At 42.5% G+C, this 13429-nt stretch overlaps 1 protein-coding gene across 1 annotated transcript in view; it reads right to left on the reverse strand.

Annotated features, from left to right (window-relative positions):
• Positions 1 to 13429, reverse strand: part of CYBB (cytochrome b-245 beta chain) — a 34262-nt gene that overhangs the window by 3941 nt on the left and 16892 nt on the right. Inside the window, exons 6-11 of the mRNA XM_025857403.2 lie at positions 13179 to 13369; positions 9961 to 10090; positions 7696 to 7788; positions 5229 to 5482; positions 4190 to 4352; positions 2295 to 2441 (exon numbers count right to left, since the gene is read on the reverse strand). Coding sequence (XP_025713188.1) covers positions 2295 to 2441; positions 4190 to 4352; positions 5229 to 5482; positions 7696 to 7788; positions 9961 to 10090; positions 13179 to 13369 — 978 coding nt within the window. The remainder of the gene's footprint in view (positions 1 to 2294; positions 2442 to 4189; positions 4353 to 5228; positions 5483 to 7695; positions 7789 to 9960; positions 10091 to 13178; positions 13370 to 13429) is intronic.

Consider the following 13429-nt stretch of genomic DNA (forward strand, 5'->3'; position numbering starts at 1 on the left):
AAACTGGGTCTCCTCGGGCAATTTACAATCTAGAAGGGCAGACCTTGAAGTGTGAACGTGAATAATCCTATTTGTAGAATAGGGTATCATGAATGCCACAGGAGAGACACAAATATCTGAGAGCAAGGGAGGGAAGTGGGATGGGAGGATGTGGGAAGACTGCAGACTGGCAACACTTGGCGTCGGGCGTTGAGGGTGTGGGTAGGATTTAAATTCTGTCTCACTGTTTTTCTCTCCGTTCTACATGTGACTTTCTCTCTTCACCCTAATAGACTCCCACTCCTTTAGGAGAATCGCTAAGAACTAAAACAACCACAGATTAAAGTGCAGTCATATTTTGGCAACATAATGAGGCAACAAATCAAGCCTAAAGCTAGGGTGTGTGTGTGTGTATGTGTGTGTGTGTGTGTGTGTACATAGTCACATGTTGTTTTCTGCTACCGTTCTAGGGGGCCTCGGTTCAAACAACAGATATTTTTCATAAAAGTGGTTGATTAAATTTATTTAAAACTTGAATCAGATTTTAAATTCACCGGCCAGGGGATGGATGATGGGGATGGAGGAGGTTAAGAAGGGTGACAACTGTGGTTTAATAATCCTGTAGGGACCAGTTTTGTAAAGCAAAACAGTTATTTTTTCAATGCAAATAAATTTCTCATTTAAAAAACTGTGTCTGGCTTTTTAAATAATAAAACTGCAAAGTAATTTATATTTTATAGATTTTTTTCCCGAGTTTCGTTTTTTATCAATATTTGTTGTTGTTTTGTTTTCAAATTGCAGAAATGGCTCTTAAAATCCCTTTTTGTGGAGCAGCAATGTTCATGGTCATAGGTTCCTGTATCTACATGCGATAAGACTCTTCTAAGACTTGGAGGACCTGTGATAACCAGTACACCAAAACCCAAAAGAAGAGTCAGTTTTCACAGTCCAAGGTGTGTGTGAAAGATGCCCGGGGTGGAGGAGGCAGTGAGTGGCTCTGGACAGCTGAGACACCAGCCAGGGGCAGGCAGAGGCTCTTGCCTTAGCTCCTCACGCAGGGGGAGCTCATGCTGCTTGTGCTGCTTCCAGGCCAAATCACTGATGTTTGCTTATTTAGAAAGATTTTAGGGGCGTCTGGGTGGCTCAGTCGGTTAAGCGTCTGCCTTTGGCTCACGTCATGATCCCGGGGTCCTGGGATCGAGCCCCCCATCGGGCTCCCTGCTTGGCGGGGAGTCTGCTTCTCCCTCTGCCTCTCCCCTTGGCTTATGCTCTCTCTCAAATAAAATCTTTAAAAAAAAAAAGGAAAGATTTTACCCCCTAGGAATCATTAACTTGTTTCAGAGTTTCTGTCTGAGCACTTTTGACGTTTGAGGCCAGATAATTCTTTGTTGGGGGGGGGTGCTGTCTTATAAATTGTAGAATGTTTTCATCGTTAAATGTCACTGGAGGGAGGGCTGTGTGTGTGTGTGCATATAATGAGTTATGTATTATGCATTATGTTAGATTACACACATATATATACATATGTATATGCTATATACATATACACATATGCACACATATATCATTTTCATTAAATACATTTTGATTTATTTATAAATGATAATCATGAACTAGTGGGAGTTGCTAAGAGTGCAGGCTCTGGAACATTCTACCTCTGCCTCTTACTAGTTGGGTGTCCTTGGACAAATGACCCAACCTGTTCTGGGCTTTGGCTTCCTTATCAGTAAAGTGTGGACAATAACAGTAGCTGCTTCATAGGGCTGTTGTAAAGGATTGAATTAGACAATCTATGTAAACACTAATAAAAATACCTAGCACATGGTATATGCTTAGTAACTATGAGCAGTTATTATTACTACTTACTAAATGTATTGTGTATATTGTAAAAGACACATAAACATAAAATTAAAGGAATGTGTGTGTGTGGAGAGATACAAAGACAGAGGTAGAGAAAGAGAGAGAGGCATAAAGAGAGGGAGAAAGACAGCTAATATTTTCTTCCCATTACCCTGTGGATCGTCTTGTCCAGCTGGTTCAAGACCCCTGGTAGGAGCATGACTCTGTCTAATAAGGCCAAAGGCATGGCTCTTATTCCCTTGTGGGCTTCTTTGGTTCCACAGATACGAGCTTTGAATCTAGTCTCAAGAGTCTGAACATGTGGGGACACTGAGTGAGAGTGAACGGGCTGGATCACCCAATTCCATCAACTGTTCTTGGTAAAAACAGTACACAAAACACTCTGGTAAACAAAGGGCAGTCAGTCAGCCCCGGGCACTGTGGGGAGGACCCCGGAGCTGGGATCTCGCCCTCACCTGAGACTCATCCCAGCCTGTGAGATAGATGTTATAGCTGAGGAAGCCGGCGTTGTTCCTCTCCTGCATCTGGGTCTCTAGAAGCTGCAACAAGTCGGCAAACCACTCAAAGGCGTGCGTGTCCCGGCACAGCCAGTAGAAGTATATCTGCAAGAACAACAGATCATGAGACAGAGTCTATGTAAACGGGCTTCATCGGAATTGACATATGGATTTCTACCCTCCCCTCCCACCAACTTTTTCCTTCTGCTCAGAACGCCTAGAAACATAGGTTTTCAGAAAGCTCTGGACATTTCACAAGCCTGCTCACATGAACCTGCACAGGCCTTCACCCTGTGGGGCAGTAAATAAAGAGCCTGGTCTCCAAAAGGCATGGCTAAGGAAAACGACATTAGCTCACCACTTTCCCTCCGGGTCTGCTCTTGCCCACCTCAAGTCCCTGGCTTCCTTTGTACCTCCTCTCAGAAAGACCAATGGGATCCAGGCTAAGGGGGCGACCACAGGACTACTTCGCTGCCTGCTATGCTGGACATTCCTGAGTTGCTAGGAAAAAAGCCGCTCTCCCCATACCTCCTCCATATAGTAAAGAGAGAAAAGGGAGAATAAAAAGTCAACGTATGCTCAATGTCCCTATTCGAGGTTATCTCTAAAGTTATTCGAATGACTCACGTTTTATGCAAGATGTCCTTTATCAGGCAATGAAACCAAATTTACACGTGACCAAAAAATGCCCTGGGAATTAATTCTGAGGAGATACCCATAAGATATTATGCTAAGCGAAATAAGTCAATCAGAGAAAGACATGTATCATATGACCTCACTGATATGAAGAATTCTTAATCTCAGGAAACAAACGGAGGGTTGCTGGAGTGGTGGGGGGTGGGAGGGATGGGGTGGCTGGGTGATAGACACTGGGGAGGGTATGTGCTATGGTGAACGCTGTGAAGTGTGCAAGACTGTTGAATCACAGATCTGTACCTCTGAAACAAATAATACAATATATGTTAAAAAAAAAAAAAAGATAGCAGGAAGGGAAAAACAAAGGGGGGGAATCAGAGGGGGAGACGAACCAAGAGAGACTATGGACTCTGAGAAACAAACTGAGGGTTCTAGAGGGGACGGGGGTGGGGGAATGGGTTAGCCTGGTGATGGGTATTAAGGAGGGCACGTTCTGCATGGAGCCCTGCGTATTACACGCAAACAATGAATCATGGAACACTACATCAAAAACTAATGATGTAATGTATGCTGATTAACATGACATAATAAAATAAAGTTTTTTTTTTTTAAAGAAAGTAAGTAAAAGTTTCATGAAAGGACGTGTCTCCTGCCCTCTCCTTGCAAAAAAAAAAAAAAAAATTACTGGGGGACTGGAAAAGGAATCAATCTCAATATCTAATAAAGGACAATAGAAAAATTATTCTGTATCCTCTCCATGGAACATAAAGGAATCATTAAAAAGGATCATCATAAAGCCTGTGACAACACTGAAAAAACACTATGTTTTTTCTGAAAGCAGGCCATGAAAGTATATATACTCAATATTTACAACTTTCAAAGAATATGAGAAAATATTGGAAGAGAATCCACCAAAAGGGCAGCTGCTGAGTTGGGGTTGTCAACACTTTCTGTCCCCACTTCCTTTCTTCCCAATTTCTCCTAACGCTATACAAGTGCAGTATATTACTTGCAGTAATAGACCTGTTTATATACAAGTACATGTGACTTATCAAATAGCCATTTTATGAGAAGTCTGTCTCTCTGAAACCACCCGGAACTTGTCTCCATTTCCTTTGGTCCCCACCAGTCTCTGCCCTGAAGGCTCTCTCACGCTTCACTCGGCAGAGTGTGGTGACTGCCCCAAGCAAGCCCTCTGAAAAAACGAAGGGACTTACCTTTCTGAGCCTCAGATTGGTGGCGTTGTTGCAATATTTATACCAGACGGACTTGAGAATGGATGCAAAGGGTGTGACCCCGATCCCTGCTCCCACTAACATCACCACCTCGTAACTGAACACATCTTCACTGGCTGTGCCAAAGGGCCCATCCACAGCTATCCTGGAGGGAAGCGTGTGAGGATGTGGTTAGAGAGCTACCTTGCACTGCAGAGTAGGATGGGGCACAGCTTATTACTGGGGGTGTGCAATATGTCACATCAAACTGGGACAATGTATCTCTGGGGCACTTTCTTCTATGAAATGGCTTTCAAATAACCCACTTGGTGTCAACATAGTGGTTGGAAGTAAGAAGAGGAAGTTTTAGCTAACTGAAAACATTTGGTAACTCTCAGGGGTACTTTTTTCATCTCTCCACCCTTCCACCTACCGCACACACTCACACACACATACACCTGTACCTCTTGCCAGGGCATCCCACAGCTGAAATTCCTGCTCACATTGCACACTGAAGTAAAGTGAGAATTTTCTGTCATAGCATCTTGTAAATTTAATATCTTCACTTTTCATTTGTCTATTCATTGAGTCAATCAACAAGCTTTTCTTTAGCATCTACTAAGTGCCTGGCACCATCTCAAACATGTGGGAAGAAGGGGGCAAAGCGAATAATTTTTGGCATTTACCCTCAAATGACATATGTCAATTAAATTTTAAGAATATCTTTGATACACTATAACTTCGTTTGTTAGAAAAGCTAATACACCTTGGCCTTGACCCTTACACATTTAAAGGAACTTGGGAATATTCGTTATTAATATTTGTTTCAAACACTTTATATTTCACACAAGATTTATTAGTATATGCCTAAATGCACCACATACATAAAATGGGGAACACCGAGATAGCTACCTATATTTGTAGAACTTGTGTGTTTGCTCAGACCCAGGAGACAGTGTAGTGAGAGATGGGAAAAGGGGAACTATTGGGTGACATTTTTCCTGAACTCGTACACTTCCATAAGTACGCGCTTTGCACTTACTTAGGTAGTTTCCAAGCATCCTGAAACTCCTGCTTATCACAGCCACAAGCATTGAAAAGTCCTTCCGTCCAGTCCCCAACGATGCGAATATGGATGCTAAAGAAGTCTTCCTCAGGGGCGGAGGTCAGTGTGAAAGGGTGCCACTCCAGCCTGGACACCTTGGGGCACTTGACAAAAATGTATTGTCCCACCTCCATCTTGAATCCCTTCTTCTTCATCTGTAGCTCAATGGTTTTGAAAGGGTGAGTGACCACCTACGGAACAAAACGTGTCTCTGGAAACTACACTTTCCCCAAATACTTGCCTTTTCAGTGTCCACATGGACAAAAGGCTGAGCTAAGATGCCCCACCCACATCCCCTCTTCAGGCCCAACGAGGCATTTCCTCGAGCAGACGTGTCTCTCGTGGCGACTTGCCCTCAGCTGGAGCCCAGGGCCTGCCAACTCCCAGATGTCATCCCAACCCCCACACTCCCTGTAGGATCAGCTGAGGCTGCAGTGGCAACTGAGTGAGGGTCATTCATTTCCTCCCTGATTCTGACCGTCTTTCTTTTTACAGGTTCATCTCCTGAGAACATGCCCCAGTCAACCTTCTGTCTGCAATTCTCTGTCTCAGAGTCTTTGCCAAGGAGTCCAGCCTAAGACACCAGCTCTCCCAAAGCCAGCCCCCCCCCACCCATTGCCTTCCTCATTCTCCATGTGTACAAGTGTTCGTCACAGCTTTGTGTAGAACAGCAAACAATTGGAAACAGTCCAAACATCCATCAGCTGGTGAGGTGGTAAATAATTTTAAGAAACAAAGCAGCACAATGAAAAACTGTCATTACAATACAGACAGCAATACACTGTTTCTGGGACGATTCCTGAGATACCCAGGACTTTCTATGTACAACTGAAAAACAGACCAAGGGACATCAGGGCAATGAAAAATCAACAGAAACAAAATAGGAGCTCCCTAAATGTTGACTGATAGTGTCGAGCTTTTCTTTCCGTGAGTGAGGAGGGGTAAGATGGGCAATCCTTTCGATAAATATTGCCAAACATTTCCAAAACCTGTGATTTCACTCCATCTTAAATAATAAAGCAGTACCCAACGTCCTTCCATCACGGAAATAAAGAATCTTAAAGCTTCATTTTGGAAAACAAAAAAAAAATAAAAATCGACGAAAATTATTTTGAAAATGATGTTCACCATGTGGCAATTTTGTATGGTGAAGACATTCTTTTCCCCCTTTTGCAATTTTGCTGCCACAGGTGAAATCGGGATTAAACTAAATAAAATGCACTGGCAGAATTGACACTGGCATACTTTTGGATGACACCTTATTTCTTTTTTTTTTTTTGAGAAGAAAATGAATATCTGTTTTTATGAGAAGAAAATGAGTATCTATTTTCTCCACAGGAAAACAGATTTGCCTTTAAAATACGTTCAAGGGAAATGCTTGCCTGCTTAGTCAGGTCTAGCCTAGTAAGGGAAATTCTGTGGCAGCCATTTTTGCTCTTCTGTGGGCTTTTTCTTCTAATACAGTATAAGTATCATAAAAGGAGAACTGCTGTAGCTTCCTATATTTCAAGATTTCCAGTCCCAGCTGGACTGACTTTCCTCTGGCCTTCCACAGATGCCAAGAAAGAAAAGCTAGGGTGGAGGGCAGGAAGAATTCATGTGTTTTGCAAGAATAGCCCATACCAGGGTTTTAGTAAACACTTTTTGAACTGTATTGAGTTGAATTCAATTTTATTTGATAAAACTAGTTTTGTCTCTTGTTTCCTGGAACTATAACCAGGAGTTTCTATTTCTATTTAGTGAATTGGATATTTATTTAGTTAGTAAGGAGAAGCAGCACAGAAGGAGGCGGGGAGCCACCATATACCTGGAGTCAGCAGACTCAATTCTAGATGCAGTTTGGTTACTAACCTCCTTGAGACTTTGGGTCCTCCAACTCTGATATTCTGTGATTACATACACAGCACGGAAAAGGAGGTAAAGGGAGACCTGGAAAACTACCTCAACCTCAATCAGACCTGCCCTTGGCTCTCTGGTTCTTTTGGCATCTGAGTATTTTAAGGCTCAGTGTGTACCCTTTTGAACTCACGTGCTTTGCTTCTTCACTCTAACCTGCTCACATTCATCATGGTATGCTCCTTCTCTCCCTCTCTTTCTCTCTCTCCCCCCCCCACACACACTGAGAGAGAGAGAGAGAGAGAGAGAGAGAGAGATTCATGTACACAAAACCGTCAGCTTCATTTCTCAACAAAAAATGTTAACTTGTACTTGCCCCAGTTAAAAGGTCCAACCATTTGATTATCAAGCTAAGTATACTGACTGAATTCAACTGTAGGTCTTCTCTCTGCTCTACATTTAATCAAAAGAAACCGAGTGAAAGCTCTGATCAATGCTACAGAGAACTTGGGTAAACTTGTCCATGATATAGTTAGATGCTACTAGTAATTACTAAACCAGACAATACCTTGGTGATGACCACCTTCTGTTGAGATCGCCAAAACCGTACCAACCTCTCACAGAGATACAGAAACATGGGACCCACTATCCATTTCCACGTCTGTAATCAGAACAAAAAATGAAAACATGATGTATTAAGGGGTAATAGCTAATATAAGATTAATGGGAACAAAACATTTTAGAAGTCAAGTTAATCTTTGTAGGCTTGTTTAAATATCTGATATCCGATTCATAAATTTCTCATACAACAGAATGCATGAAAAATATCGAAAGTTAAAGTTTTGAGCCAATAGAAATGAGCATTCTCCTTTGGCCACACCGGGGAACTTTATCTACAGTATAAGACTCTCCCAAGAGGAACTGCCCACAAGAATGGGATTTCCTCCCGGTGTCGCAACAGCAGTTGCAGTAACCCTACAGCAGAGCAAGATTAGTTTCAGAATTAACATTTCTTTTAAGGATAGCATTTCAACAACACCACATTTTTTTTAATGCAACATTGCAGCTGCTTTCTCTCAATCATGTAGTCAAAGCTTAATCTTTTGCAAGATAAAAAATTTCATGCAAGAATTTAGCTGTTTCTCCAATATCCTGGTAAGTTCTAGGAGCTATGCAATGCACCTGCTGAAGAGGAACAAGCCCAAAGATTTTCAGATTTCTTTAGATTCCTCTCTCATCAGAATCTTCAGTGTTTCACAACACTGGAATTACCCTGTAGTATTATTGGCTATATGAAAACCTTTAGGATAAACAGATCCATCCTGGGACTCAGTCAGTTAGGTTCCTAGTTTAATACCTGAAGTAGTAAAGAGCTTTAGGAGGCGATATCATTTAAAGGATGGCATTTCAGAATGGATTGCAAGAAAGAAAAAGAAATCACAAAGGGCTTCCTACAGTCTCACATATGATCTTTCTATTAAATGTTTTGAAAAAACTGCAGATTGGAAGTTGAGAGCACCTGAATGTCCCCACCTTCCACCAAAGTTGAAGACTATCTGCCCTGAAAGTCAGAATTATTCTGCTGCTGGCCTTTGTTTTCATGGGACAGGTTTTTAAAATAGCATGGCACCATCCATCTATTTCCTGGGCGCCACAATGGGGCTCCATCAAATGGAGTGAGGTCTTGGACATCGCCTCTACTCCCAGAAACCCAGAAGCTCCTTTGCGGTAGATGCCTGTTAAGATCGTAGTACCTTGATTCCAGCTGTCTTCAAGGAAATGTGCTTTCCCCTAACCCATAAGAGGACCTGCAATTCGGTTCTTTTTTTATCCTTTCTATTGATGTGTGCATGTAGTGGGGGCAGTTCATTGATACATCTGGTTGCTTTCATTAATGAGCAAGGATGCTTAAAGATGCTAAGTCCCTGGACAGCAGACTGTGTCTTAGAGGAAGAAAACTCCTACGTTAAGACAGTAGGAAAAAAGAAAGGAGGCAATGGGGTGCGACATTTGACTTTACATTATACTGTGCTTAAAAAAATACTAATCCTGTTCAGAAGCCCTGTACCAACGTTGATTTTTGCCTAGCTTTATACCAGGGCTTAGCATGGTAACCAATAAAGTACACTGCTTGCTAATGGAGGAAAAGATATGAAGAACACAAGGCCCACTTCTCACTCAATGGAGCAGGGATATTGAGAATACACAAAATGGAACTTTGCAGAGCATGCAAGAGGAGCTCCCAACAGAAGGTGAATATTCTACCATGTTTTCCCTTGGTCAACCTTGCCATCCTCTTGCGTTGGTACAAACCTGGCTGTCCAGCGTCCTTTATGTGGTGTAGACACGGCCTCCTGATGCTTAAGGGCAGCCCTATATGTTACTTCATAATTTCCTTCCCAGCTTTGAAAGCTGAATAGAAAGTCTTACTTCCTGGTATCTGAAAAGGCTCTTAGTTCCTTATAAGTGATTATCTGAGCTATCCAACTCAGCTTAGAATGGAATCCCTCTGGAAACCATTAACTGGTATTATTGTGGCCCTCACATCCAGAAGAGAAGAGATGGAATTTCTTGAACCCCAACAGCACTTTCAAAAACAATGCTTTTCCAAGTTTTATATCAAGATGTTCATAATAGACCAGTGCAACCCTTACCTTTCAAAAAAATAATTCTAGACAATAAGTATAGCAGAAAAAAGTAGATACTTAACAACATTCTAGCAGTTCCATGGCATTCGTAATGGATAGCTCTATGACATTTGTACATATTTCTTAGACACAATTGGAAGATTGTTGGTAATGAAACTGTAATAGTAACAATGAACTGTACATACCATAGGAGGGTTCCCAGAGAACTGTGGGATTGGGCATTCTTTTGTTTTTCCCCAAGTTGAGGGGTCTGTGCCACATTCTTTAGGGCAGTGTTCCTTTAAACTCTGTGGGGTCTGCCCGCGAACGATTCGCCTGGGGAGGAAATGTAAGTCCAGACCATTTAGTAGCAAGAAGTTAAGTTCTTAGTTTTTAGAGAATCTGGGCATATTTCAAGTATTCTAGTATGGATCCTATACTTACCACTTAACAGTAATATCTCATTGACCCCTCTGAGTAGATTTGAGGAAGGGAAAGGAAATATGTCTTCTTCAGCAATATAAAAAAACATATGTACAATGACACAAAGAATATGTAAGTTTTGGATCAACAGTACATGTTTTCTTAAAGGGAGCATTTGTGCTTCTGTTTCGAGTATTATTTTCATTTATAAACAAACAGACAAAAACAGGAAAACTGCAAATCTAACAGAGCAAGTACTCGCCCATACAGTGTCTTTGTGCAAATTACAAAAAGATGCCCCCTCTGTGAGGACAGTCCTAGAAGCAAAGAGCTTGGCGAGCAAAGCATGGGCGAAGTTTACGCCCCACGGACAGGCACCCTGTGTGGCTGACAGCCCATACCATCACACACAGTAGCTCTGAGGCTTAGTCCAAGCACTTCATTTGTTGTTCCAAAATTGTCTAAAGTAAACTGAAAGGGTTGAAATCAGTTTAAGGAGACTTTGTGGGGATTATGACATTCTCACAGATATCAACACTAATGGTGCGTCCTTGGAAGCGCTCAGAGCACATTCATTTCGATTCCATACATTTCAACTGAGCAACTGCTAACACACAAGACAATGTGGGTTTACTGGGAACAGAGGAGGGGGGCACAGTCAGGTAAGTCATGTTCCTGACCTCAAGGAACATAAATGACAGGGTCTTCAGAATATATACTAAGAAGAGACACAGAAGGCCCCCTTTGTAATAGTTGTATGGGGGACCTAACATTTCTTGTGCCACTTGGTATATTCTGTGAATGTTTTAATTCAAGGCTGTTAACCATCCTTTTCTATCCCTAGGCCTTGGGGCAGAGAGTTACCATGTACTGAGAATCTATTATGTGCCTGGCCTGGGTAAAGTTACTCTACACAAATTATCTCGGTTGATCCTCATAACAAGCCTGAATGGTACGTATTGGCACCCCCATTTGACACATGAGAACACCGAGGCTTAGAGAAACTAGTAACTTAGAAGCAGAATGATTTGGAGAAAACAATTTTGGGCCTGTGTCAGACAGCCTTGGTTTCAAATCCCAGGTCGACCCCTTGCTAGTTTGGTGGCCTTGGGCAAGTTATTTAACTTCTTCTGAATCTCGGTTTCTGCAGTTGTAAAATAGGTATAATAACACCTAATTAAAGGTGTATTTTAGTGATCAATTGGCCTGATGCATAAGATATGTCAACACAAAGTAAGAGTCCAACAAATGATAATTGTCAAAATTCCTAAGGCCCAAGTTCACATGGGGAGTAAGGGAGACAAAACAAAATTGGATTCTCCCCTCTTCTCAGTGCAAGGACCAGAAGTCAGGAAACCTGGATTTTAATCCCAGTTCAGGTGCTGCTGCCAAGGCCATAAGACTGTGAGCAATCAGCCAACCAGTGTAAGTAGCAGATTCTCTTCAGATGGAGAGTGGGGCAAATATACCTCGTCTGCCTGCTCCAAAGGAAAATGCATAGTTGTGAAACTATACAAGCATAAAGCAGTAGAAGTACTAAACTAGAGAGGGGAAGAGATTCATTTTTTGTCTCTAGGATTCCCTGAAACAGCTGGCTTATGATCAAATCCCATTTAAAGATACTCAATTGCTTTAGGAGAGTCAAGAGATTCTTGGCCTACACAGATTCTTCAGGGCTTAGAAAGAGTTGATCAGGGGTCAGAGTCAGCAAGTCAATCAAGAATGCATACAAGTGGTTGCCCAATGCTGCATCTTCCTGCCCTTTCCCCTTTTCACACTCAGGTCTTAGTCACCTCCAGGCCAACTTGGCTCCCAGCACAGTCATTGAGCTTTGAGCAGGTGCTCTCTTGATGCTTAGTTATGTGGAGCCCCAAACCCACCAGGGGACTTCCCCAAGCCTACTTTTGTGTGCAGGTGGGAGAGTCAGCTGGTGTGAAACAGCATAAAAAGGAAACCTGGTATTAAATAGGATTTCCAGTAAGACAAACTGTCCCAACCACACATGCAGGCACTGTGAGTCTCTATGAGAGTATTTGTCGCAGCCTGCCTGAGACCACCTGGGCCCCAATCCCAGCTATGCCACTTACAAACTGGCTGACTTGGGCTACATAGTTTACCTTTGTTAGCTTGTTTCCTTGTCTACAATTTCCCCAGGAAATGGGGATGTAAGAGGAGCTCTACCTAAAAGAAACATTTCACGTCCATAATGAGTGCTCAATAGAAGTGAGCTCTTTAAAAAAAAAAAAAAAAAAAGATTTTACTTATTTATTCAACAGAGAGAGACACACAGCGAGAGAGGGAACATAAGCAGAGGGAGTGGGAGAGGGAGAAGCGGGCTTCCCGCGGAGCAGGGAACCCGATGCGGGGCTCGATCCCAGGACCCTGGGACCATGACCTGAGCCAAAGGCAGACGCTTAAAGACCGAGCCACCCAGGTGCCCCTAGAAGTGAGCTCTTACCTTTATTGTATTAGAATGCTGGAAGGCAATAATCATGTATTTTTCCTCCTAGTATTCCCCACCGTGCCGGAGACCAGTCCTCATACACAGTAGGCAATCAATACATGTCCAGCTTGAATCAAAGCTCATCAAACTACAGCAAACCCTTTCACCTGATTAATTTAGCCCCTCTAGTTTGGGAGTTTGTCTAATTTACTAGTGATTAAGCCATAAGAAACATCACTGCAGACATCCAAGACCCTTCCAGCACCCTTAACATGTTTTACACACTTGGAGAGGTACTCAAACGTTGGTGTATTTTCAAGCTTGCTAGAATTAACTGCATTAATAACAGCTATTGTTAAATTACTACAGAAATAACTGCTATTAATCAGGTGCAATAAACGAAAATGCTGCTGAGTGGCCTCTATCCAACTGACCTCTGATGTCCCCTCATATCCCCCCAGCAGAGAGTCTGACCACACACAGACAAAGAGGTCACTGTGCCTCTAACAGCATTACACCTGGATTTAAAATACTTGACCTCAGAGATTAAACACTCACTCAGCTCCGTGGATGGCGAGACCAATGAAGAAGATCACAAAAAGATGGTGTGTGTACCAAAACACTTCAAAATAAGACCTCCGGATGGTTTTGGTGGAGGAGGTGATAATTAATATGAGGCACAGTGTGATCACAATACCAGTGATGCCAGCCAGCCGGGTCACAGCCACATACAGGCCTCCTTCAGGATTCTGCAAAATACAAACACACACACACACACACACACACACACACACACACACACACACACA

The sequence above is a fragment of the Callorhinus ursinus genome, unplaced genomic scaffold, assembly GCF_003265705.2.
Source record: "Callorhinus ursinus isolate GAN/ISIS: 27379988/994484 unplaced genomic scaffold, GSC_fseal_2.0 scaffold16, whole genome shotgun sequence".
Classification (NCBI taxonomy): domain Eukaryota; kingdom Metazoa; phylum Chordata; class Mammalia; order Carnivora; family Otariidae; genus Callorhinus; species Callorhinus ursinus.